Source organism: Carassius gibelio, chromosome B1 (assembly GCF_023724105.1).
Source record: "Carassius gibelio isolate Cgi1373 ecotype wild population from Czech Republic chromosome B1, carGib1.2-hapl.c, whole genome shotgun sequence".
In the NCBI taxonomy this organism is placed as follows: domain Eukaryota; kingdom Metazoa; phylum Chordata; class Actinopteri; order Cypriniformes; family Cyprinidae; genus Carassius; species Carassius gibelio.
The window spans coordinates 24,969,090-24,996,355 of record NC_068396.1 but is presented as its reverse complement, the minus strand read 5'-3'; the positions used below and the strand labels follow the sequence as shown (position 1 = coordinate 24,996,355).

Here is a 27,266-nt window from a genome sequence, read left to right as displayed (position 1 = left end):
TTGCCTATTTGATTAAGGCCCTAAAAAACTGCAGCTTTTAACTGCCTGTTTCGGTAATTTCCATTTACATAATACATGCACTTTGTGTTCACTTTAGGAAGAAAGCTTCTCTTATGGACATAAATAATATAAATGTAGTTTCATGAATATTGTGTTTTACTATCAGGTTATTTCAAGTAAATGCATTTTAAATGACACAGGCATGAGGAAAGCCTCTACACAGTCACGTTATTTGCAGGGAAATTACTGCTGAAGACAAAAATGCTCTCTGCGGGAACCTGAATGGAATCAGACATGAACTGATTCCTCCAGTAAGGAAAACTGGCGTTGTGCCTTCAGGCTATAGACACTTAATTGAGATTCCCATCTCACTTGTGTTAAGTGTTAACTGTATACCCCAGTTAATCCCCCACTGTGAACTGAGTTGGCATATAGTATGAGTCCCTTCTGAGCGCTACATCCTGTAGAAGGGTTCCCATCTTTTTCTTCCCGTAAAATTGGGCACGGACATTTGTAAAACTATGGATCTGGCTTCCGGTCTCATATGCGTCCAGCTAACAGTTTGGTGCTTGATATAGAAAATTGGTGTATCTTAATTATGAACACATGGTTTGTGGTGCAAACAGTTTTACCATTTACTGCATGTTGTTATTCTTCTTGTCATTTCCCAAATGAATGAGCAGTGCAGACCTACTTCCACGATAAAGAAAAAGTTGGTAGCCTATTATTACATTTTCATTTATGTGGTCTAACAGTTTTTATCATACATCATTGAGATTATCCACTATTATTTTAGCAGTTCACTTAACATAATGCCCTGTTTGTTTACCTGTCTCTTAAAGCACATACTTGACTGTCTGAACCTTGCAGGAATGCTTGCATCACTTGTCCAGCAAATTAAATTGGCACCATTTAACTTGCCACCTTGACCCACTGAACAACTGTAAAAACCTTTGCCTCGCAGTGCAGTTCTGTGCAAAGAGGGTGGGCCAATGCACGTGTGAGTTATGTGGGTGAGAGAGTTTGTGCGTGTGGCAGCAGTGCAGGCAGCTCTGGAGGTTATTTTGAAAGTGACCCCCTCACTGCCGCGGACCGCTCACAGCTGTCGGGAACCATGACACAAGATGACGGATACGGTTGTCGTAGAGGGACAAGTCAGACTTCGAGAGGGGAAAAAGGTGGTTAAAACAACGCAAACTTATTTTATTGTGTCTTTCAGTGTTATTCAAAAACGTATATTTTTGTTTGTTTGTATACTTGAGCCGAATTTTTGTTTGTTGTTTTGTTTCCCTGCGTTTACAGTGGAAAAACAGATGGGTGATTCTTCGGAAACCTTCGCCGGTTGCAGGTAAATATACAGAAAACTTTTTTTTACGCTGCTGTTTAACGCTGTTGAGATTATAAAATATTAATCTCAGTTGCTGTTTTGTTCCATTAACGTACTTTATGCTTAGCAAAGACCTGACAAAGCGCTGTCACGGTTGTTTTCCCCCTCGTGACGGTATGTGAGGTATTGGCAGGGTCGTTATGAGCGTTATTGGAATGACACTCTCGGTGCACGTGTCACGGTGTCGCAATTCACTTTGGCTCGAGCTGTTTTTAGGACCAACAGGTACAATGTAAACTTCAAAAGTATAGTACAAAGTACTAGTTGTCATCGACGTTTTTTTTTCAGTTAAATTTCTGTGCAGACAAATCTATAGTTTTGTATATTAGTTTCAAACTTTTAGTGAATTCTGTCCTTTAAGCTAAAATCCAACCAACAAATGCCATCATATTTTTACCACAGCGTATGTTGACCCATACATTATAACATTTATTAATGCCATTTGTATAAGGGACGCAATGAGTCCATATAAGCTGCAAAATAAAAAGACCTTACTTTTTCCATTTTTTTCTTTCATTCATTATTTATTTATTTATTTATTTATTATTATTATTATTATTTTTCATAATTGTTTTACTTATTATACTTGCATTCAGTTTAGTGTATTGTAGTGACAGGTTTTGTTGTTAGAATGGATCCAACATGTTGTTTAATAAACTTTTTCCTGTGTAATAATAGTAAAAATGTTCAGAAGAATTTTGTTAAATAGAACTTAAAGCTATGCATCTATACATTTGAAAAATAAACTTCCCTTGAGAAATATTCACAGTCTGGAGTTAAAAGCATGACAGCTATCTATGGCCTCTATGATATACATCAGCATACTCGCTACACTTACATAACTTCTTTAGGTGATCTTGGCTAGCGGATAGGTCATTTTTGGATCCCTGTCGCCTGAAGCTCTCATTGTTTATTAGGTTAGTCTCCAGTTGCTTTCATGGATCACTGTGTCTTTTGATGTATGTTATGACAGCTGCTTGACTCCTCACATACTGTTTTAGAAGTCTGGTGATGTAGAGGTCTGTTCTCTTGTATAGAAATCTAAAAACAAAACATTACCTAATTTTCAAAAAGTGGAGGCGATTTAGAGACAATAGCTTGTCGCTGTCTCACACGCAACACTAGTTTATGGAAAGAGAGTTTACATTTCATGGCTTGGTAATTGCATCCGATGCATCTGTTATTTTGTCAGTTGCAATTTCTGATCATTATGCAAATTATGACATCAACTGCTGCAATTGTAGTGCAAACACAGTATTGAGATGAAAAGAAAAAGCACACTTTTTATTGCTTTAAAGAAACCGCATCTGCAGGATTTTATTTGACATGAATGGTACCGTGGTACATTAGATGATACTTACACCCATGGCACTTAATGATTTTGTGTACAGTGATATTTATATGGAACTCCAAAGATGATACTGTCACAGTAAACATCCAGAAACTATGGTATTACCTCTGTAATTCTTGTTACTCTGAGATGCATTTGTGATGAATCTGTAATCTTGACTCTGTCTCAGACTGCCTGACCTTGCTGGTGTATAAGGAGCGTGGAGAGAAGAGTAAAGGACAGCGGGAGAGGAATCAGGCCACGCTGAGGGATATCTGTGGACTGGAGGCTCTTCAGGGGTTTGATGGAGTGAATTACATGCTCAGTCTGCTCTGCCTGAGCCAGTCTGTCATGCTGGGCTTCGACAACAAAATGTCTCTTCTGGCCTGGGATGCTCGTATCCGCTACAGTCTCGGAGAGGGTGAGAGAAGAGCGTGTGTGTGTGTGAACACACTGATCAGATGAAAATGACCATTAATTAACATTCTGTCATTATTTACTCATCCTTATGTTGTTCTAAACCTGCATGCTGTTACTTTTTATGTGGATCACAAAATAATTTTTGTTTTTGGACAAATCATATGATAGCCATCCAATGGATGTCTATGTCAAGCCCCAAAGGAAAATATAACACCAAAATGTGTGCGCAAACAAACACACATGCACATAAAGACATATATATCAGACAATTTTAGTGCATTAATATGAATGCTAATTTTTAATTTGTAAGTCAAGTCCTTAATTCTTCTTACTTATTTTTAGATAATTATTACTTCTTGTATTTCTACAGCACTTTTTTATATGAATGCTCGCTCGCTCTCACATTGTGATTTAGCAGGACACTTTTTTGAGCAGGTCCATGTGTTCGCAACCTACTTTCACTGTTTTCAGGTGAAATTAATAATTTTAAAATGTTTTCAAATATTTGCTTCAGTCTCTCATTTGTTTTATTGTAATATCTTTCTAGCAAATATATTTAATCAGTACATAAGTAATTGTGGGTAGGTGTTGGATCGTGAGTGCTAGCGTTTGATCTTGTCTAGGGCAATATATGAGTCAAGATCGCTGTTGGCTCTGTTAATCCCAGACACCCTTGAGAAACACGTACTGACATACACCTACACCCAGACGGCTGACTCTTTTGCTCTCACACATACACATACACTCTCAAGTCGTGCCCTTTGAGAAAGCAGCGGAGTTATAATTGGGACCCTGTGATGTGTGATACTCCATAAGATCACTTGGGTTTTTCACTTGGGCACATACTAAAAGATGACTTGAGTTAATTTTAAATGAAAGTTTTCATTTCCACTTACTCATCTAAAACCTTGAATGACAATGGAATAGTCTGGTTTATGACTGATGTTTCTCTCCTTTGATTTAAAAAAAAAAAAGCTCTTGTTTGGCAGCTGTTATGCTAACAATTTTGAATGCATGTGTTGTTCACTCTCATGCCTCGTTGATTTTCAGGTCCCATGTTTGTTTATTTATTTGTTTTGCTTTAAGGCAATCAGAGAACGATGATAGATGGTGCTGATGTTCCATTCCGGTCTGTTGCTCTTATTGGTTTCTTCCTAAACTACCTTAACATACTGTTGTGTAGAAGGTTGCTCATGACTGATGCATCAGCGCCTAGCTTTGGTTGATCATCGATAGAGATGTGAGAGCGTTTGCTAAGTTGATAAATCTTATAAAATATAAAACATATCGTATGATGATTGTGTGTATTGACACTGTACGCAATGGAATAGTATTTATATATATATATATATATATATATATATATATATATATATATATATATATATATATATAAAGTTAATATTTAATAATTAAGATAATCCCATTGCTGATGCAAGACATGCACACATATGCTTACAAGCTGTATCATTAATTATACTTGCTAGGTTTGTATTGATTACTTGTCTCTATTATGATAAATTGTGGTATTTTTTCTAATGATTTGGAGTCTTTGTTCACACCTGAGTTGGTTAATCAGGCCCATAAATTATGTATTGTATTTGAAATAAATTAACTAAATTTACAGTTGTGGGTGCCAAAAAAAGACAAAATAAATATCCAGCCTATAAAAATGTATTATAAACAAGGTAAAAAAAATAAAATAAAAATAATAATAATAATAAAATAATAATAATAATAATAATAATATAAACATAACATAACATAAAACATTCTTGCAATTCGTAATGTAGTTTAAATGTATTTTTGACAGTTTCCAATTTTATATGGTGCTGTTACCTCTTGGTACAAAGAAAATGGGATGAATATCAGACTGAGTCATATTATTAATTTGCTAAATATGCTCGTATGAAAAAATTAATTCATCTCCTACATTCATTTAAAATATGAATTAAGAAATTTACTAAAACTGTAGTATTATACAGATAAAAAAATGTACAGTGAGTCAATGTACAGTGATTTTTTTCATTTTTTTAATTGCAATGTATTGTCCTTATAGCTGAAGGGATTAAATTAGGCCTTTCCAGAATGTCTCGTGAACAACTGCTTTGCTTTGATTGCAGTCAACATGCTCTAATTTTAAAGATATAAGCTCCTCTTAAACTTGTCTCTCTTTCAGTCCACAGGTTCAGTGTCAACGTTCAGCCTGGCACCAAACTAGAAAGTGGCCCTGCCTCACTGCATTTGTGCAACAACTTGCTTGTCATCGCCAGAGAACTCCCTCCTACTGTCATCGGCCAATGGAAACTGTCAGACTTAAGACGATATGGTGCTGTACCTAATGGATTTGTCTTTGAGGGAGGGACACGATGTGGCTACTGTAAGTTCAAGTTATTGTTCTTTTGTTCATTCAGTGCTGTTCTTTGTTGAATTTTCTTTTTGAGATGGGAAGAGATTCTTGGACGCCTCTCTTATTTTATTTTGGCAGATTACTGCTTTTTATTCATTGAGAAGATTCCCTTGTTGATTGCTTTGAATGTGTAGTTTGTTCTTGTACAAAGTTGTCTCCTTCTCTGCCTCTTTTTCACTCAGTCTTAGTAATATTCCCTGCGGTGGAAGTAGCACAGAGGTGTTTGCCAATAGTAAATGTGAAAATCAGATAACCTCACACTCCTTCTCCCCCACCCCCACTCTCATTTTCTCGCTCCCCCATACTTACAGAATCAGTACACATTAGTTTTGTGCACCCACACAGATTGTGGTAATGTGTGATGTGCTTCAGTATAAGATGTTGCGTTAGCACCAGTGAAACCCACCAGCTGCCTCTCTGGCAAATCCATCTGCAGCTGTTCTGTAGCTTCAGCAGCTTTAATGCTCCATCTTATACGAAACTTCTTTATAATGACAGCCATGACACAACAGAAAAGTGTGTTAGTGCAGTTATAATCAGGGAAATTAATCTATCACTTCTAATGGTATTCAGGATGTTTGTTAGATGCTGTTTGAATGCGCTATGCAGGGAACTCTGGGCAGTTTTATGTGTTTAGATGGCGAGGCGGCATGTGAAAGGTCTCCTGCCAAGTGGAGGAACTTGAGGGGGCAGGGGTGCTCAAATCGGACACCAGACTCCAAACGTACCTCTCATTGCTGTAGTAGTACATTAGTGCAAAATAAGTCACGTCTAGTTCTGCACAAAATCTAAACCTGCAGAAATTCACAAAAAGCTGTAAATCACAAAGTAACTAAATCTTTTTTAAGTCACTTCCAAAATCATTTAGAAAGTTACACATGCCATGCACGTTCATACAAAATTCTGTTATCTAACTTGATATTAAATGTAGATTTTTGTAGATAAAATGTAATTTGTTTTGATTAGGCATACAACTATTTTGGCTGATACGATAACCAATAATTCATTAAATGTGAAACAATGAATTATAGCCCTATAGCCTAAATAAAACTTTTACATTTTAGTAACACTTTTTACATTTTAGTAACACTAGGGGCAGCTGTGGCCTAATAGTTAGAGAGACGGACTAGATACCAGAAGGTCGCCGGTTTGAGTCTTGGTGCTGGCAGGAGTTGTAGGTGGGAGGGAGTTAATCAACAGCGCTCTCTTCCACCCTCAATACCCATGGCTGAAGTGTCCTTGAGCAAGGCACTGAACCCCCAACTGCTCCCTGGGTGCCTCAGCATAAATGGCTGCCCACTGCTCCGGGTGTGTGTGCACTGTGTGTGTGTGTTCACTGCTGTGTGTGTGCACTTTGGATGGGTTTAATGCAGAGCACGAATTCACCATACTTGGCTGAATGTCACGTCACTTTTTCACTTCACTTTTACCAATGAAACAAGAGCAGAATAATGTTTCTTCTCATTGTTTTCACTATGTTCGGGCCACAAGAGAAACATTAAAGAAATAAATTAAAACCAATGTATATACCACATATTAGGAGATTCGTCTCTTGTCGTCTCTGAGAGAATACGCACTGTTAATGCGTGCGTCGTCAGATGTCGAAAGCACCGTCAGTTTTTACTTTTACTGTCATGGTTCACCGACATAAGTTTGACTTGCACAAAGTTTGCAATTTACTTTTATGATATTCACTTGCTCGACTTCACGGTTTAAAACATAAGTAGACTATTTCCAACATTGCAATACACCCGCGCTACAAACCCCGGATAGTCAGATGTGTCATGGACACGCTCTTGGCTCTCCGAAAGAATTCATAACATTTTATTATACTAGTGTTCTCATAAATGTTATATATAATGACAATCTCATAGTTATTAATGTTGTAAGCTGCTGTTTGAGCTGCGTGTGCTGAGCTTAAGATGACCCTCTATAGGCTACAGCTTAACCAAACCCATTCTATATGAGAAAAATCTGAATTATATGCATAAAATAAACACAATATTACAGCGTACACTTGCACAAAAGACTGTAAATGCACAAACAAACTTAATGGTGCTAGTCGTGTGAATCCGTTGTGGATCCACACGACCTTTAACAACGCGCTAAAACACAGGCGAACAAAGATTCCTTTACATTATTTTACAGGAACTAATAATCTAATTATAATTGATTCCAGACTTGTTCTCTTATTGGTAATTGATTCCAGATTTGTTCTCTTATTGGTAATAGATTCCAGACTTGTTCTCTTATTGGTTCAATAACAGAAAAAATTTACATATATCTGCCGATATTGATATGGTGGCTGATATATCGTGCATCCTTAGTTTTGATTTACTATGTAAAATATAAAAGTTCAATGTTATATGTAGGGGTGTGCCGGTTTCAGAATTGGTGATGACGGTTATGACGTGAGTCAAAAGTGACGGTCCATAACATAACCGTCGGGGGGGGGGGGGGGGGGGGGATTTGTGGATCTGCCGTAGAGACAATTGGTGGATCTTGGAGATAGCGGGTTAACTCCGTATCAGCGCCACTCTGATCGGTAAAGGGGCAGAGATTTCAGACCTCCGTTTATTAAGGAGATCTGTCACAAAACTCATCATCCGCACCAACGTTTTTTGAGCAAATTTCAAAGCCGCACCAGCCCGCCATCCACTGATTGTTTTGCGATGCAATGCTTTGCTGATGCGAGCCGCAAAAAAAGCCATTGTCTGTTCTAGAAAGGATGCACAAAGATATTTAATGCTAATGTATGAAGCATAGGCCTACGCTGAGTTTCATTTACGATGAGATGTGCTCTAGTTCACAGTGCAGTGCAAGTGAACGCGGCGCGCTGGTGCTTCCATGTCACGGTTATCATTGTCTGCTATATTTGCTTTTTATTTATCAAAATACATGCAATTGGTTGATGAAACATTTATTAAAATTAAGATAAAATTAGTACAAAATGAAATTCGTTTTTAAGAAAGGTTTTCTACAAAGCAAAATTTTATGAAGTGGTAAAAACCATGTCTCCCAATATATTGCGCATCTTATGATCCTATCTAAAAAATGAAAATAATTTTTGATAAAAAATGTTTGTAAAAAATATTTTAATGACACGGTTTTGGCAGTTAGAGTTCTAATGACGGTGTTCAACTATAACCGCCGGTCTCACGGTTATATACTAACCGTCACACCCCTAGTTATATGTAGAACATCTAACAATATTTAAATTATGGTGTGCATTTTTTTTAAATAGTCACAATTCAAGATTCAAAAATATATATAGATTTTTTTACTTTGTTTGCAGATACCATACCAATTATATTGTGTAATTTAAAAATATTCCTTCGAAATCAGTGCAGAAAATGCAAAGCTAAAGATCTGCTACTAACAGCTTATGCTGTCACGCTGCACAAAGGAGGGACGAGGGGACTCTGGAGAATAATATACTTAGAATTTAATTGAACAAAAAGGCATACACATTGGAACTCAGGCATGACATTTAACAGCAGACGCTAGAGACAGGGAAACACAGGGCTTAAATAAGAGGACTAAATGAGAACACACAGCTGGAACTTAATGACCTAAATGAAACAAGGAGAGGAAAAGGAAATAGAAATATGGTTACAAGATGAAGGGAAACAGTCTGACATAATGCCCGGAAGGCGTGTCCTCACGCCACATAACATCCAAAGGGGAGGGCGCTCTGGAGGTCCCTCAGGACAGAGGGCCTCCAGAGTAGTACCCATTCGGGGGTCGCCGTGGCAGAGAAGGGGACTCAGGCGACCATGGCGGAGCAGCCTCCAAGGCCACAGTCCGAGCCACCACCTTGGACTCTACGGCTGGAGCCTTACTGCCCCCCCCAAAAAAATATAAGATATTTGGTAAAATTTACTGGGCTGTACCTGGGACCAAGAGCACTCAATGTGCTTAAAGGGGGACCAGGAGCACTCCCTGGTCTATGCTCTGGGTCGACACTGGAGCGAACTCTGGGGCCTGGGCCGCTCTGGAAGGTGCTTGCGAGGAGCAGGCACTGGAGTAGGTTTTGGGGTTAATTAATGTTCATAGGGCTTGCCATATTAACCGCTGGGAGACTTGACTCGATAACAGAGGAGTCCAAGATCGGAGACACCTGATGACTGGCTCCTTCCAGCCAAGGTTGGTGGTGTCTATGAGCACCGCAGGAAAATGGGATGTCATCCCGATCCAGAACAGCATCACCAGGGTTTCATTTAGATAAGAGTGAAATAATTACTCTGTCATAACATAAGCATTTATCTGTTAGCCAGTGCTTCACCTCATTACAGATTGACCACCACACAGAGCCACATAGAGGTCATGTCCCTCCCCCTGCCATTTGTGTAATTCAGCAGTTGGTTGCTCTGGGACAGAGTGAATTAAATTGAAAATATGGCCTTGTTGCTGTTTCTAGTGCGATTCAATGTCACAGGCCACATGCGGTGACAAAACACATACTGGCAGTGCAATTAGTGAGCGTGTCAGCTGTCTCGCTTGATTTCAGAGAGTGAACGTCTGTGAGTATGTTCACTGGCTTAGTTTGTCAACAGACTTGGACAGATTGTAGATCACTGTTTTCCCTGCTGTCAGGTAGGGCATTTGTGTAACAATTTGGCTGGCATCAACAATGAAAAAACATGTCATGAGATCACAAACAAGTTGAAACTGACAATGCAATTGTAATTACAAGCTTTTGAAAGTGTTTGAGCTTAACCTGATTAGAGTTGTTGTACGTGAGCCATACATTTAGTTATACAACTTTATATACTGCATAAAAAATTCTTAGGGTGTATAAGACATGAATCCATGTTCAGACTGTAATACTGGCTTCTTTTATTGAACACTGCGTGATATATGGCACATTAAAAAGTCAAGAAAATATAAAAACTAAGTTGATACTTAGAATTAATTTGTAAAACTGAAAATGGAAGGTGAACCGCTTTGCATTGTGGGACAGGATTTTGCATTCATTTTTAATGAATGGTGATGGTGAAAATTAATGTAGCTTTACTATAAAAAAGCAAACGTAGGCCTTTTATTCTCTTAAAATTAGGACATGGTAAATAGCCACAGACATGGCCACATGCCTCAAGTATTAATAGCCTGCCAGTGTGTTTATGAATTATGAAACCAAGAGCTAAGGGTGTTATGGTTATTTTTATAAAGGACTGTCACTCCTGTACTGCCCACCGTCTCCACAGTGACGCTGACGGATTTGACAGGACTATATTTACCTCCATGAAAGACTGCCTAAGTCTCTTTCCTCATCATGTTCTACAAAGAAAAACAGTCGTAATCTGAATGTGGATGAATCATTAATGCATCTGACAGCAAGTAAGGCCTTTGTTATCCCACTTTTCCCATGGTACTCAATCCTCAAGGCTCTTTAATAGCTTATGTTTTTCAGTAACATTCAGTCATGCTTTTGCCAGCACTTATTTTAGTTTGAAAGGTGTTGCAGGCTTTGTAGATGCTATTGATGTTTGTATGGAGAAGGTGTGGAACCAAAGCAGATTTTCTTGATACACAATCCTCCTCTTATTTCATGAATAATAAATTATGTTCGATTGAAAGTGCAAAAATAAAGTTTAATCAAATTGTTCTTATCTCAAAGGGATTACTTCCATCAGATCCTCAGCACATATAAACAAAAATTATCAGTCTTCAGTGATAAAACTTTGCTTCAATTACCCTTTACAATAAACTTTGAATGTCTGATGCATTTATGATGTATGAACTTGGTTCCATTGACTTGAATTAGTCTATATAATTCATTTATTCTGAATCAGTGAAATGTGAACGTTCCCATTTGCTCAGAGGAATAGCTTGATGTTACCCATTTGTAATAATCTTGTGGTCATTACGGAAACTAATCTTCGATTCAGTGCTATGGACAATTAATAGCAATCTGAATTCGGTGCATTATGTCTTTTGAATAAAACAGGCTCAAAACATTAAGGAGCTATTTCTCTTCTCTCTGTCTCTCTAGGGGCTGGTGTTTTCTTCCTTGCATGTGCAGAAGGAGAACAGATCAGTTTTTTGTTCGACTGCATCGTTCGTGGCATATCGCCAAGCAGGGGGCCGTTTGGACTGCGTCCAGTCCTGCCAGGTGAGTTCATATTTGTGGAGGTGTGCGATGTAAGATCTCAGTTCAAAGATTTCAGAGTTGCCTTGTCCTCACTGCTGGCCTCATTAGATTGCCTTGATGTGCGTGAGATGTCAGCTGTGTGCGCATATCTGTTTCTAAGCTCTGTGTATGATTGATATGTGGTGTCAAGTTTCCTTCTCTCTCGTTATCTCTTTCAGAACACTCATGTTCTGCTTAGATTGACTACTGGTTCAGTGTTTGGAGTCCAATTATGTATATGCAATACTACTAATAATTTTTAAATTAGCTTTTTATTTTCCTTTCATTTTAATTTAGAGACTTATTTAATCTAATCAAAACCCAGTATATATTATTGAATATCTGCCAAGCAGTAGGTATGCACTTCTCAGAAATGTGAAATGAAAATAAACAATAAAAAATGAACTGAACTGTACTAATTCAGAATGTTATGATGTAAAAAACATTGCATTATTTATTGTTATTAAACGCGATCCCCTGAGATCTCCACAACATACTGTAAGTAATGTAACATTTTTAATGTGACAAGGCATTTGAAACGTTATCAAATTGTAATGTTGTTCATAATCAGCTCTCATATTTAAAAGAGTCTCTGAGACCCCGAACAGAACATGAGAGGTAATAAATTATTCTGAAACTGTATAATGAATTTCTGTCCCTAGTTTCAGATTTCATAATGAATTATGAAGTGTAGTACACTTACTCACTTAAACAAACTTACATAGCAATTGCACATTTGTCCTAATATTTTCATTAGCCAAATTCTGTGACTGTCAATTATCAGTAGTTATAAAGTTAATATTTTTATAACTAAAAAGGCACTGGCAGATTTTTACATGTAGCTGTAGCAGGATGCCATGTTTAATGATATTCATTAAGTTTAATGAACTTCAACGAGTCTTACTTTGTAATGGCAGTCACTTTTTGAATCTATATACAGTAGGCACTCAATGGCTCCATCTTGACAGAGGATAATAATATCTGTGTGCTGCATATCTTTTTAATGGAACATAACATGACTTCCAGAATACTGAATTATCATCATGAAAATCAATGTAAGATTCACATTTAGTTTATTGATCGATTTGCCATGTAAGCATAATAGTATATTAAACCTTAATGAGTCTGACATATTTTATAGATCAACGGGTCACACTGAAACACAGAGAATCATTTAATTGAGCTGCTGAGCCAGTGATATTGAGCTGAAATGATATAGTCTAGCAGAAAGGTTGTGTGCTGCCATGATTTGTGTGAACAGAAACCTGTAGAGAGCTGACACACGGTCAGTAACATGTAAGGATACGGATATGAAGTGGCTTAAAGCTTTTCTGTGGTTCATAGCTAAAATTGGCACAGCCGTAGTTAAAATGGCTTTCTACATAGTCCGAGAGAGCTTAGGATAGTTCGAACCCTACAAAAATTGATCTGTGAAGCTTCAATATTATGCCCAGGCTGCTCCAGGGCTGTTACTTGTAATAAAAGTACTATGTTGCTTTGAAAAAAGTATGTGCTAAATGACTACTCATTTACATAGACCCGTTTACAGAGGTGATCTATACTGTGTGGACTTATGTTTTGACAGGTGTTTTTTTTCCCCCTTCATTACATTGATGTTGTGTACCACAGCCTTAAAATTAAGATTATTCAAAATCAGTAAAGATCTATCTGTATTTCTGTGTGGACCAACAACAAAGACAACACAATCAGTTTCAGCACAGGTTTGATGTTGGTGATGATAATAGCTTGCTTTGTAATCATGTTGAAAGCTTTTCCAGCATTTACTTTCCTCAGTGATTGCTGTAGGAAAGTATAAATATATAAATCAAAAGCCTTAAAGTTTGTTTACTTCGACGTTCGTGACAACACATTCTTTGAATTGTCAGATTAATGTAATGCCACATTACATTAAGATCTCATCTGTCGTCCATCATACTGAGATGCCAAGGAATGTTCTGGCTGTCATTAAGTGTCATTAATTAAGTGCACTTGATGCATTTTAACCTTTGACATTCAGTGAAGGTTGGGCAAGAGTTTGCCAGTGATATATTAGGTGTACGGGTTATTGATTGCCAAGTCACTTTTCTGTTTCAGCTTCTTACTTTATTCTGTATTCTGCGGAGGAATGTCACAGAGCAGATAAATTGTACAATGACAAACCTCTTTAAATATGCAAAAAGCAAATGCTCTTTTAGCTTTTTATCTTCACATTATCAGTACTGTTCTTCAGCTGCACATGCACAAAAATGAGCAGCTTATTCAAACTGTATTATAAATATTTTAACACACATATATTCTGCAGAACTGCTGTATAGAAGCAACTTGCAATTTTGTTTTTGCTTGCATGTGAAATATAATTTTTTTCAGTGTATTTGTTGCCCATATCATTGCCTTGAATGCTTGTTGCACGTGAAATTGACTTTTCATGCGAAGAAGGTTAATATCCACCACTAAACTGTGCATAGTCTGTGAGTATTTTCCGCCTCCATATCAACTTTTCTATGCTATATTCTGCTGTTTCTTTGGTCTTGTTTTGTCCCAGTTGTGTCTTTTTCGAGACCCTTTATTTATTTGTTACCCCCTGACTGATTTATTGTCTCATTTAAGCACTTTGTGTTCAGTGTCCTGATTTATTCTATTGTGAGGGAGAATGGTTACCAACCTTCTGCCATATTCAAAGCATTCTGTGTGTGAGTGTGGATACATGTGTGTGAGTGCTTGTGTGAGCGATTATTGCTGTGAGGCTGTGTCTGAGATGTACCAGCAGAAATTGATAAATGCGGCCAGTGGCTCCAGTAATTCTGCCAGCAGAGACAGTGATACAACAGAGATAGATTATATATGACTTAATGCTCAGAGACAAATCAGTGCTGTCTGGTGTATGTTTGTGTGGTCATAAGGATATATGTTGGTGCATGTGCGAATGAATGATGAATGTTCACTGTATTAGTTTAATTCAAATTTAATGAGATTCTGTTTCCATAGACCCCAGTGCTAACCCATCATCTATAGAAGACCGGATTAGCCAGGAGGCCAGTGAGCTAGAGAAACGACTCAGTATGCTGTCCATTTGTAGTCACCACAGCAGTGCAGGTAATACAAGAAGCTGTACATGAAATATACACTCAGAGAAGGCTGCTTTATTCCTAATAAAAGGTTTTTGTAAATAACCTTTCATTTATAAATTAATTTCTCTCATAATTTACTCATCTTCATGCCATTCTAGTTTTAGTGGATCACAAAATGGCAATTTTTGAAGATTCTTTACATATTCCATACAGCAACAGTACATAATGTTTGTCAAGCTCCAAAAGGGCCATAAAAGGAATATAAAAGGAATATAAAAGCCTTCACATAAAAGCCACTCAAATGCTTTGTGTGCAAAAAAGACTATATGTCAAAGGGCACGGTTTTGTAAGGGAGAATGTAGTCAAACTAAAGTCTGAAACTTCATCCTGAAGAGATTTATCTGATGACTGACTTTATACTACTGCTTATTTTGAATCTGTTTACCAGATAAGTAAATAAGCATAGAAGAAATATTGAATTATTTTAGGTCACACTTTATTTTAAGGTTCAATTCTCGCCAATTCTTCTTAGTAAGGTAGTTGTTGGATAGGATTAAGCATGTAGAATATGGTCGTGTAGAATATGTGCTCTGTAAATACTAATAAACAGCAAATATGCTAACAAAAGGCAGACTAATAAGCAACTAGTTAATAGTGGGAATTGGTCCCTAACTAAAGTTTTACCTTTTTATCCTATAAAAAAAGAAAGAGAGCAAAAGGTGATACAAAAGACATGAAACTAGCCATGTTGGTTGTTCATTCAAAAATACTTGACCTCAGAAAACAGCCAGTCAGGGTAAAGTTTTCCAGAAAAACATGTAGTGATAGATAGGGCTGGTCCAATCACGATCGGCCGATCATTATGCGCATCTCGTCAGTAGAGCCGGTTCTCTAATCAGCGGTAAATTCCATCAGGTGCGTGATTTCACATAGAGCAGCTGTTACTACACGGAGCCATTGTTAACTGAGAAGATGCGCAAATCCATGTTCATTTTCAGCGTTTATTTGCGCATTAACGATCGGCCGATCGTGATCGGAGCAGCCCTAGTGAAAGATGTAAAGTTCAGTCTGTTTTGCAGATCATATGGCTTTAAAAGACTTTAAAAGTTCTCCTTTGTGTTCTACCAAAAATAAAAAAAACCACCAAACATCATTATATAACTCAAATCGTGGTTGTTTTTTGTGTCACTACCTTATTGAAATTCATGTACACTTCTAACAGGAAGCCAGTTTACAGGCTTTATTTGTTAATCCAATCCTCTCTTTGTCATAATTGGTCAGCCTCCACCTTCAGTTATGGCACCTCCTTGGCAGGAGATGATCGGAGCATCTCCAGCTCCTCGTCTGAGACCAGCCATTCTGATAACAGCCTGGGCAGCCGCCTGACGATATGGCCTGAGCCAGTCAGACACCCCACCCCTGTCGAACCCTCATCATCATCATCTCCCCTGTTAGCAGTTACGGGATCTAAGAGTACAGCCTGTTCTGTCAGCACGTCCAGTGACGAGCGTCTATATGGAGCAATGATGGGAGGGCTCCGCCCCCCATCCAAGCCTCCTCACCCCAGAGGCCTTCAAGATGCGGGACGCCAGAGCTCAACAGACAGTGGTATTGCCACCGGAAGCCACTCTTCATATTCTGGAAGCTTCTCCTCTTACACTGGTAGCATGGATATTGGGCATAGAGAGACTGATGAGTTTGGTTCCTTAACAAGCCTCCCTCAAAACCCCAATTCAAACTCTAACTTCCTTATCAACACTACAGTACGAACAATTCCATTAATTCCTGAGCACAAACCGTGTGTGTGTCCTCTCAGAGAGGCTGCTCAAATCTACCAGGTACCCACTCCACCTCTCCAGCATTACGATATCCCTCGCAAGGTCCTACAACATCAGGAGCAGTTTTTGACTGCTGCAAGCCAGGGACAGAGGCCTGAATGTGGAGCTCTGGGACCAGAGGGCGTCCCTGCAGATGCCACCCCCAAACAAACTGCCCCACAGAGATTCAGCTGGGGTGGTGAAGGAGCAGCGGCCCTTGAAGGTTCCACTACACTGCAATTACAGCCCGCCATCTGTCCTGACTGTGGGGGAGGAAAGGTAACAAGATGTGTTTTAATTTCAGAAAACAATTATTTATATGAACTGATTTGTTTTCTTACTGACTCATATAGTGCAACCAGTGTAGGAAAATCCCAGAATGAATGACTCCAATCTGCTCTTTTTTAGTTTTAATAAATTTAAATCAGTGTAGTTACTGGCTGGTTCTTAATATGACAACAGACACATTTTGTCAGTTTTTTTTATGTTTTTGAAAGATATATCCACCAATGATGCAGTGCTTATTTATTCATAAGTATAATACCATTGTATTATAATATAATAACATTGTGATTTTTTATTTCAATTTAAAATAACTGTTTTCTATTTTAATATATTTTAAAACATAATTTATTTTTGTGTTGAAAAAGCTAACTGTTTTGAACCAACCATTACTCCAAACTGTAGTGTCACATGATCCTTCGGAAATCATTCAAATATGCTAATTTAGTGCTCAATACAAATTTCTTATTATCAATGTTAAAAAAAAAACAGTTGTGCTGATTAGTATTTTTGTGGATACTGTGATGCACTTTTTCAGGAGTCTTTGATGAATAGAAAGTTCAGAAGAACAGCATTTATTCGAAATAGAAGTATTTTGTAACATTTATAAATGCAATTTATGATTGGAATTGGAACCAGAAAGGTTTAATTACTTACTGAAATACTCCTAAATGTCTTTATAAATAACCTGTTAAGGCCCGTTGACACCAAGCATGATAACTATAAAGACAACGATAAAGATATAGTTCTAAAAATCTTTCTCAATATTAAAAAATAGCAGAATCCACACTATAAATATAATGATAAAGGCATAGAGAAACAGTATTGTTGGAATCATTTTCAGAACGATTTTGTCCAGTTGATGAACCATACAAACATTGACAGAGAATTAAAAGTGGCAGATGAGATGATGAATTTGCTTTGATTAAACTGGTTAACTGCTCAGCTATTTCTGAGTCTAAATGCATCTTTTGTCAAAGTATACTGACAAACTGTTCTCTAGATTTGGACTTCTGCAACAGATCAGGGCAGTGTTGATTGAGCTTCAGTTTTTCGTCATGCACTCACAGAATCACAGAATCCAGCGTTCCAGCACAAATCCAAAGATTGTTCCAGCCGTCTTTGTCTCTGGATCATGCTCTGCCATCACGCTGATGCATCAGTGGGGAGGCACAACCAGTTTGCAGAATGAATTTAAATGTGTTGGTCAGTTGATCTGAGAATGCAGTAAAAAGCTATTAAAACAACCTGCTTTGAGCAGACATTTTTAAGTTTTTCTATTCAGGGCAATCAATAATTCACACTGAAAAACATTTCACTCTCAGCAATGTGGCTTAAAGCATTCAATACTTTTTTGTACACAAGTGGTACATTTTCAGTTGCTTATTGTGGCCAGAAGCACATCTTCAGGCTTGTACTAGGTGTTGGTGTAGTCAGTCAATGCAAGTTTTATTAAAAAAAAAAACGTAGCAACAGCTAAAGCTGTAGGAAATATGATCCGATAATATATTGTCACATTTATTTAGTTCAACAGTGATTTAGAATTTTTTTGCTGATGTACGACAGCAGAAGCAGCAGAAATAGCTGGTTTAGTCAATTAAAGTAAATAAATACATCATTAAACAAGTCAAATTGGGATTTCTGAATCACTTGTGTGTGTTTTTTTTTTTTTTTGTAGGTGGAGGAGAGGAGCAGGTGTGAGATGAGAAGCAGTTCTGAGGAGCAAATGCCTGACGGTGAGCATTATACAGTTTTAAAAGGCCTCATTTATAAAGTGTGCATATGCTCAGATTTGATTTGCTTAAATCCACGCCAACACTCATATCCTCCTGACTACCAGCTATGGAGTTTTGTCCTCTGTAGAGGACATTATTTTCTCTGAAACCTTACATGTCACAGTTTTGTCTAGTTGTCTTGTACAGAGCACATTCAGGGTTTTTCAGAGATACCAAATAATTGGATGTTTCACCATGACCACTCCCTCTCCTTGGTCTTTAAAAATGGGCAACATTAATTTGGTGATAAAATTTAACACTCTTATGGAAATATGGTCATATTTTGTAATAATCATTTTAATCTGATTAATTTTCACTAAATTTATCGTAAGACTGAACTGTAATGCTGTAGAGGACACTAGGACTTAAAACATATTACACATTTTGGGATACACAACAAATGAATAGTGGGGGGGAATTATATATAGGGGTGCACGATAAATATCAGCTGATAATTAATGCGCATCTCGTCAGTAGAGCCGGTTCTTTAATCAGTGGTAAATTCCATCAGGTGCGTGATTTCACATAGAACAGCTGTTACTACACAGAGTCGTTGTTACCTGACAAGCTGCGCAAATCCACGCTGATAATGAATGTCTAATGGGCTAGGTGCACAAGATGGTGCCGTGAGCTTCAGCGACGCGAGTGTGTGCATACTTACTTCTGGTCTTGCGACGCTCGCATTGACTGTAAGGGAAACTCAGATACGAAACTTGGCTAGATGGATATAATTAATGATTTTCAAATTTAACAGCGATAGTGGTATATCAAAAACATGGGGAAACATCCTCCCTACATTTTGCGTACCTCTGTGTGGAAATTCATCAAGATACAACGCGGAGATTGCTTTATTCTTCTGTTGATTATGCGGATCAGCATCAGGTCAGGTCCACAAGGATTTTTTCTTTCAAACACAAACCTCTCAAATATGCAAAACTTGTCATTTTCGAAGAGCTGGTTTTGTTCTGTTATGTAAGATCAATGTTTCTGACTGTCAAACGACGCACAGAGATTTCTGATAAAGCATGTTTTATTAACTTTATTTGATAACATAATTTATAACTAACTGTACAATTAAACGTAATATAATTATGGTAGGTTTGCCTTAAATAAAAGATCGCTGTTTGCATTCATGTGTGTTTTTATCTATGTTTATTTGTTTTGTGAAAGACCTGCAGCATAAATCATTATCTGTCTATGAGCAGCACATGTATATTGTTATTCTTTTGCATTAATTATCAGATTAAACGGATATTAAAATTAGTCACGTATTTTTACTGTGTAAAATAATAAAATATGTTGTGTAAATAACGATGAAACAGACTGATGTATGTGTACAATTGAGAAATTGATATTCTGAAGATAAATCGCAGCCCACGTCTCACGAGGTAAATATTTAATATAAAAAAAATAATAATAATGCAAACATGTTCGAGAAATAAGTAATTTGTATATTTACATATCTGGTAAGATAAAAATACATTATATAGCTGTGTATACACACCATGAGTTCAACTTTCATCCCGTGAACATTAGGGAACATTAGTGTATTTAATTCATTCACCGGACCCAAACATACACAAGTTTCAAATCCACTGGCTCAGTTAACATTTATAGTATAGTGATAATAGCAGTGTATATCTTATTTGCATATGAAGTGATATTATAAATCCTTTAAACATACTGAAGGTAGACTTCTCCGGTTCTCTGCACTGACTTTAAGCACAACCGGAAATATCTACGCACACACTCGCAAGACCGGAAATCCAAGATGGCGGAGATATGCAACTAGCCCATTAGGCGATGCCCAGTACATAAACTGCTGTCCAGTGCTGCTTACTTAAAAAATATATATATATATTAAAAGTGTCTGTTACCGCACCCAAAACCAGTCGTTTGTTGATAAGAGTTTTAAATAGTGTTTTAAATACGTTTTGCTGCTTGGCCGATGTTTTCGGTGCTTTTTATTAAAATTATTTTGGACTGATGCATGCAACACCTGCTGAGTGTCTATGTCTGAAAGATGAAAGTCATATACATCTAGGATGACTTGAGGGTGAGTAATTTATGGGCTAATTTTCATTATTGGGTGAACTAACCCTTTAAGTACATAAAGCTTTTAACCAGACCTCCACGTCTATATGGACTGAAAAAGTGATTCTAGTATCAGCATTGACATGTTATAGCTAAAAATAGTAACCGTGAGGAGAAATTATGATGCTTTGTTGTCACTGGATATCTTATGTTTGTGTGTGCAATACGCCAAGTCGTGTTGTTTTCTGCTGAATAACAATTTATTAATTTCTGAGCTAAAATGAAGCCCAGTGTGTTTTGATTCTAAATGAATGGCTTACTTGTGATTCATTCTTGTTTTTTTTTTGTCCTTTTCAGCTGATCCAAAAGGCTACTATGAGCAGATGGCATTCATGACTGAAGCATCCAGGTGGCCACAGTTCAGAGCTGGAGAATATGGTAATTGAGATAGATGCCCCTCTTATATATTATATCGTGCTCTGATCACTGTTTCATGAATCGGGTTTGTGTTCTGGTCTTGCAGGAGAGGCAGGACTGACAGTTATTGACAAACTTCAAGGTGATTCTGTTAACTATGTGAATATCCCCATCAGTCCTACATCTAAACGACAGCTGCACTATATGGAGTTAGATCTGCAGGACCGTCCAGAGTCAAGCCACACTGTCAGAGGTACTCTGTGTTCCTCTCATATATACTACACATATTTGATCATGGCTCCAACCTGAAAAATTGATTTATTTGATCACAAATGCAGTAAAAACAGTGATATTGTAATGTATAGACAATGTCTGTAACGTATGCATCCTTGTGAATACACTAAAATACATTTCTGTGAATTAAAAAATCTTACTGCTCCCAAACCTTTCAGCCTGTTTTGGGCTTGAAAACAAATGAACATCCAGCTGTGTTTAGATTATTCTAAAATATTAAAAGGGTATTGCACATAAAATCAATAAAGTTGTTAAATAGATTGGGTTTTGTGTGTGTGTTTATGAACAGCGGCTGGCTCCAGCACTAAATATGCCCACATTGACATCACTGCAACTGAGACCGCACAGAGGGTGGGAGCCCAGCATGCACAGGGCCGAGAGGAGAGACTACAGGAACTAGAACAGAAGAGGAGAGGAACACTCACCTGAAAATATAACGGAGTGGAGTCAAAACGTCTGAGACCACATTGAAAATATTGATTTTTTTTCCCTTTTAAACCGGGTTTGTGCATTTAAAAAATGTTAATGAAAATGTTTGTTTATATATTTAATATAACCTTTTAAGATGGTTTCATATTTGAAGTCACTTTTTTGAATTGTGAGCACATTTTTGAAAACAACTTTTAATAATTTTCTTGCATCCACTGAAACACAAAGCATGCATTATCAGGTTTTACACAAACGTTTAGAGTTCATGCAGCGCAAATGCCAGTTGTCATTTTTAAAGCAACAAAAAAAAAAACAGAGCAAATGTTAAGAAATTCTTCAGTTCATTTACCTTTTTTTCAACCTTTAACTTTAATTGTTATGCTGAAAAAATGTTTGTTAGAGAAATGTATATTTGAATAATATTTGGTAGTGGTCTCTCAGACGTTCAGACTCCACTGTATTTCAGTGGTTCTCAACACAGGGTTCAAAGTCCACTTTGGGGGCCTCCATATGACTTAAATATATTGCTAATATAATACAAAGATCTTACTCTAAATTAATATCAGAAAATAATACATACAACCATATAAACAAAAAAAATATCGGAGGGCCTTTGAAAATTGGGTTGGACTTCGTTGGGCTTTGAGTTGAACTGCTGCTGCACGGTATAATGTTAAAGGCGTAGTTCAACCAAAAATTATCCTATGATTTACTCACCCCCAAGCCATCCTAGGTGTATAGGACTTTCTTCTTTCAGAAAAATACAATCAGAGTTATATGAAAAAAATGTCCTGGCTCTTCCAAGCTTTATAATAGCAATGAATGGGGGTCCAGATTTTAAAGCCCAAAAAAAGTGCATCCATCTATTATAAAATATGCATCACAACTCTGGGGAGTTAATAAAGAGCCCCTGAACCGAATCGATGCATTTGTGTTAGAAGAATATTCATATTTAAAACTTTATAAGTGAGGCTCACAATACAATTTTATTTTTGGATGAACTATCCCTTTATTGCTTCATTGTATATTATGTGCAACTTTGTGTATGAATGTATTTTCCATGGCTAAAATTCATGTAGAATTAAAAGGTTATAAATCTGAAAGCAGATCCCAATTGCAACTGTTGACTGTAAATATATACTTAATTGGTGACCAATTTTGTTCTGTACATTTACACATTTAAATATTTCATAAACTTTTTTTTTTTCAAATATTTTCTGAAATTTCTATGTTGACTATAGCAGTAGAAATAAAAATGATACATCAGTGACTAACATTGCTTGTCCTTTAATGCTTGATGCATTTGTCTACAGTTCAGCATAGCAACCATTTGACACAGAAAACAAAGGCTTTGGGAGTTTGTTTTATGATGAAAAGTGTACCATGAAATGAGCAGAATGTGGACTTGTACAAATGATAATTCATGATAATTAATTACAATGCTGGATTACCATATTTTTATGAATATGAGGATTTTAAATCACATACTAGTTAGTGATAACAGTACAATAAGAAAGAATTAGTGCAAATTTATATTAGAATTTCTATGACAAATCTCAAACGTGTAACTGATGGAACTGTTTAAACAGTGAGGATGTTGAAGTCTACCTTGGGACCACACTGTCAATCACGGTGATGGGCTTTATATCCAGTGCTATTTAGAGATTCAGTCAATATCATAGTGGACTCGAGGTCTGCCTTGCCAAACCAGAATTATTGATTAGGAACTGTTCATACTGAAAACCCTAGAGAGCTTTTTTTTTATGTGTCAGGTTATTCTCTGTGCTCATGTTGTGGAGGAATGTTGAATTATTTTGCACCCACTTTTTGTGGGATGCTTCACATATTTCTTTGTGCATTTGTTGTTTAGCAACTTGTGTTACATAATTAAGCCACAAACAAATGTGTGCAAAATTAATAGTACTATGTGAACAACATGCAACTGCGTTTTGGCTAAATCAGCTTGTAGCCATCGCTTCACAAAGAAAACGGGAAATAACCAACAAAAGCAGAAGTCATCACTGCTCAGTACTGTTTAAAATAAAACGATCATGTAGTCTGGCTTCCCAATGAAAATGTTAATTTCACGTACAAAATGCCCTACCTTTATAACCCTGGCCCATCTGTGTTGGCTAATATTTTGGAATACAGCATGTGTGACCTCTGACCAGTTCTAGCTAACAGTAGTGCTGTCATCATTACAAAAATGGTATTCAGAGTTCATTGTGTTGCAATCCATTTCGGGAAATCTTATTCGTCAAGTCCTGCAAGTGTTTCTTCATCTAAAGAAAAAAAAAGTGTGATGGGATTATTAAAGATCCACCAAGTACAAAAAGTTGTTATTCTAAAACCCTTTGCAGATCTACCTTGTAACCCATTTCTCGCGCTTTCTCAGCAAGAGTGTTGTATTTCTCTTTGTTTCTCATGATGTGATCTTCGTCTCCCAGGGCCTCCACATGCTTCAGCTTCTGATGAGACAGTTCCAGCTGCTCCTGATAGTGCTGGTGCTTCTCCACCTTTGTTTCAAAGTGTCTAAGTTCTTCCTAAATGAGAGAAGAAGAAAACAAATGAAACTTCAGGAATTTTGAATAGTAAAATAAAACTGAAATACAATATTTAGCATTAATGATCGGTATGGTGCTCATGTAACGAAATAAGTGAAGCTTACTTTAAGAGAGTCAAGTTCATCTTCACTGAGATTCGATCTTTTTGCCATCTCCCAAAGTTCGATGACTCGTGGCTCCTTAAATTCTACCACAGACAACGAGAGCATTAGAAAGTCATGAGGCAATTCATTTATGAAACATGAATTCAACCTTAGCAAAGGTCCCCACCACTGTCAGCACTGTAACCCTCATGGGTGATCTTGCGGAGTCGTTCAAAGCCCTGGTTAAGGTACCTCATCCTCTGCTTCAGATCTGCGTGTTTCTGATGGAGAACATCGTCCTTCATGTCACCCTCCAGAGGACTGATTACATTCTTATGGATCTCTGACGGAAAGAAGAGTGCAAGAGACATTATTTATTCAGCAGGATCTGGAATTTTAAGAAAAAGATTGTGAGAATCTGCTCAGTTGGAGTTTAAACAGCCCCATTATAAAACTTCCCAAAAGCATTGTTAGCTTACTATGGTCCTTAAGCTAGGAACCTGTAATACATTAAACTTTGAAGCAAAAAGACAGAATAAAGTCCTGAGAAGCCATTTTCGTTACAGCAACATCTCAGAAACAACATTAACCTGATATTATGTTCTCAAATCAGTTAATTAGCAGCTATTTCTCCACCACTTGCATTTGAGTCCTTTATTGTTAAAAAACGTGATTCAAACACCAGAGGTGTGACCGTGCTGCTGTTTTCAAAGGAACAGTTGTGTTTAGTTAGGTCCAATAATGCATTATACTTCTTTATATAATTAACCTGGCAAAAATAAACATATTAGAAATAGTCTTGTCTCATTCCACCTTTCAGGGATCTTTTCTATTCTTAGAACTTAAAGGGATAGTTCACCCAAAAATGAAAATGTGATGTTTATCTGAAAATGAAAATGTGATGTTTAGAAGAAACAAAGTCACCTACATCTTTGATGCCCTGGGGGTAAGCAGATAAACATCACATTTTCATTTCTAGGTAAACTATCCCTTTAATAAAATTACACATCTGACATAACATCTTGGCACTAAACTCTAACCTTCTGTCCGGCTGACAGTGTCCATGACAATGTTGTACTCATTGATTTTGTCTTTGTGGTGCCGGAATTCTCTCTGCAAGGTCTGGAGCTCCTCGTCAGAGAACTTTCCAGAAGTCTTAGCCTGAGGATCAAAGGTTGAAGAGAACATTTAAGCAAAGTTGGTAATAAGTCAACAAGTCTGTAAACCTGCAAATGAGTTACACATTCACACTCCGTAGCGGTTTCATCCCATCAGTTACCTTGTTCCACAGCTTGTCCAGCCTTGGGTCTTCAAATGTGTCTCCCTCTTTAACATCGTGATCTTTCAGTCTGTTGCTGTCCAGTGTCCGGGTGTCTTTTTTCCCATCCATTCCATACTTTGCTAAAATAACTGTGCAAACAAACAAATATATTTATTATTTGAAAGCTACAGTCATTTTAGCTATCCGTGTACTTCATATCATAAACACAATAGCATTTTCTCTTTATTATGTATTGTCCCAGGTTCCAGTAGCAATAGAAAATATGTCAACAAATGAAAGAAAACGGTTTGTCAAGCTATTTCATGAGTTCTTTGAATATCACATGCCACAGAAACAGTCAAATCCTACTATTAAAATTGCGTCTGAGCTTGGCTTCTCTCTCTCCATCCTCATCCATCCCTTCTGCTTTCAGTTTTTTCCACTGAAGTTCATCTTTCTCTTGGATCTTCAGGTCACTGTGGAGTTCTGAGAGTCTCACCGGTGCAAGCTGCATCTGAAGCAGAAATGGTGATGGACAGTTGCATACATTATAAAGTTCAAAAGAAACCCAGTATTTCATGAGCAGTCATATACTGGAGTATAGAGATTTAAACACTGATAAAAGATGGACAAGCAGAATATCCCATAACAATGGCCAAAATTAATTATTGTACATTTATAATACACTGTATATTTTTATGTCACATTACTTACTCGTATCGCCTTTTCCCAAACCTGATTTAGTTTGGCAATCCTGAATTCCACCTGGTTGTTGTTTTTATCAGATGCCTTTTGTTCATTCATTTCTTGCGAGTACTTCCCACCCATTGCTCCGACAGCAAACAAAGAAAGCCAAATCAGAATCTGCATTTTCGTTTCTGACACAAGCTCAGTTACAAAAGGTATGAAAGTGTGAAGTGTTTTCTATGGCATCTGCGGCGCTATTCAGGAAGCGCTACGAGAATCATATGACGTTCTCATGCCTGCGCATTGCATCATGGGTCTTGTAGTTTTAAAATACTCAGACACTCGCGGTTTAGAGCGAGTGACTGGACGTTTAAAGACTTCAAATCCCACACAGCGCTGCATGCTCGTTTCCTAGTAACAAGGCGCAAATGAGATCGATCCACGCATTTGGAATGTAGGGAAGCACATTTTTCAGTCATCTGCTCATTGAAACTGCCCACAAGATTACATTTGAAATCTCATTAGATCATAAACACTGACATCCCTAAAGTCTATTATTCATTTTTAATTCCTGAATGTTAGCCCATCTGTTGGATTTTAGATAAAATAAAATCCATTGCATGGGAAGAAAAATTCACCCATTATTGTCAGCTCTAACAGGGTTATCAGAGGTGTGAATACTTTTGCAATCTGTTTGTCATGCCTGATACCTATATTGTAATTTGTCTCTACTATTTGTAAATTGTAACTACTAGAATGCTAGTAGTAGTACTATTACAAACTGCTTCCAATATTGGTGATAATAGCCTACAATGATTGTTATAGCAAACAATATGAGACCAATTTAGATTCCTCAGAAAGGCTACTATAAATTA

General features: G+C 37.2%; 2 protein-coding genes across 2 annotated transcripts; one reads left to right on the top strand and one right to left on the bottom strand.

Annotated features, from left to right (window-relative positions):
- The first annotated feature begins 996 nt into the window (after positions 1-996).
- Positions 997-23,070, top strand: dok7b (docking protein 7b). The gene is made up of 11 exons (XM_052545847.1): positions 997-1,178; positions 1,303-1,348; positions 2,908-3,138; positions 5,317-5,517; positions 11,543-11,662; positions 14,666-14,773; positions 16,030-16,844; positions 18,526-18,583; positions 21,014-21,094; positions 21,180-21,326; positions 21,657-23,070. Exons 1-11 carry the CDS (start codon positions 1,125-1,127, stop codon positions 21,794-21,796), a joined length of 2,001 nt encoding a protein of 666 aa, XP_052401807.1. The 5' UTR covers positions 997-1,124; the 3' UTR covers positions 21,797-23,070.
- Positions 23,068-26,666, bottom strand: lrpap1 (low density lipoprotein receptor-related protein associated protein 1). Its single transcript, XM_052545848.1, has 8 exons — positions 26,419-26,666; positions 26,074-26,218; positions 25,723-25,853; positions 25,484-25,604; positions 24,631-24,786; positions 24,465-24,547; positions 24,163-24,339; positions 23,068-24,078 (listed from the first exon to the last, which is right to left on the bottom strand). The coding sequence occupies exons 1-8, from the start codon at positions 26,572-26,574 to the stop codon at positions 24,010-24,012; spliced, it is 1,038 nt and encodes a 345-aa protein (XP_052401808.1). The 5' UTR covers positions 26,575-26,666; the 3' UTR covers positions 23,068-24,009.
- Positions 26,667-27,266: the final 600 nt, after the last annotated feature.

Coding starts and splice junctions, on each gene's coding strand:
- lrpap1 (XM_052545848.1), bottom strand. CDS start 26,574: ATGCAGATTCTGATTTGGCTTTCTTTGTTTGCTGTCGGAGCAATGGGT. Junction 25,605..25,722: donor TGGACAAGCTGTGGAACAAG/GTAACTGATGGG, acceptor TTTGATCCTCAG/GCTAAGACTTCTGGAAAGTT. Junction 24,787..25,483: donor CACTGTCAGCCGGACAGAAG/GTTAGAGTTTAG, acceptor TCTTTCCGTCAG/AGATCCATAAGAATGTAATC.
- dok7b (XM_052545847.1), top strand. CDS start 1,125: ATGACGGATACGGTTGTCGTAGAGGGACAAGTCAGACTTCGAGAGGGG. Junction 1,179..1,302: donor GACTTCGAGAGGGGAAAAAG/GTGGTTAAAACA, acceptor CTGCGTTTACAG/TGGAAAAACAGATGGGTGAT. Junction 21,327..21,656: donor GTCAAGCCACACTGTCAGAG/GTACTCTGTGTT, acceptor GTTTATGAACAG/CGGCTGGCTCCAGCACTAAA.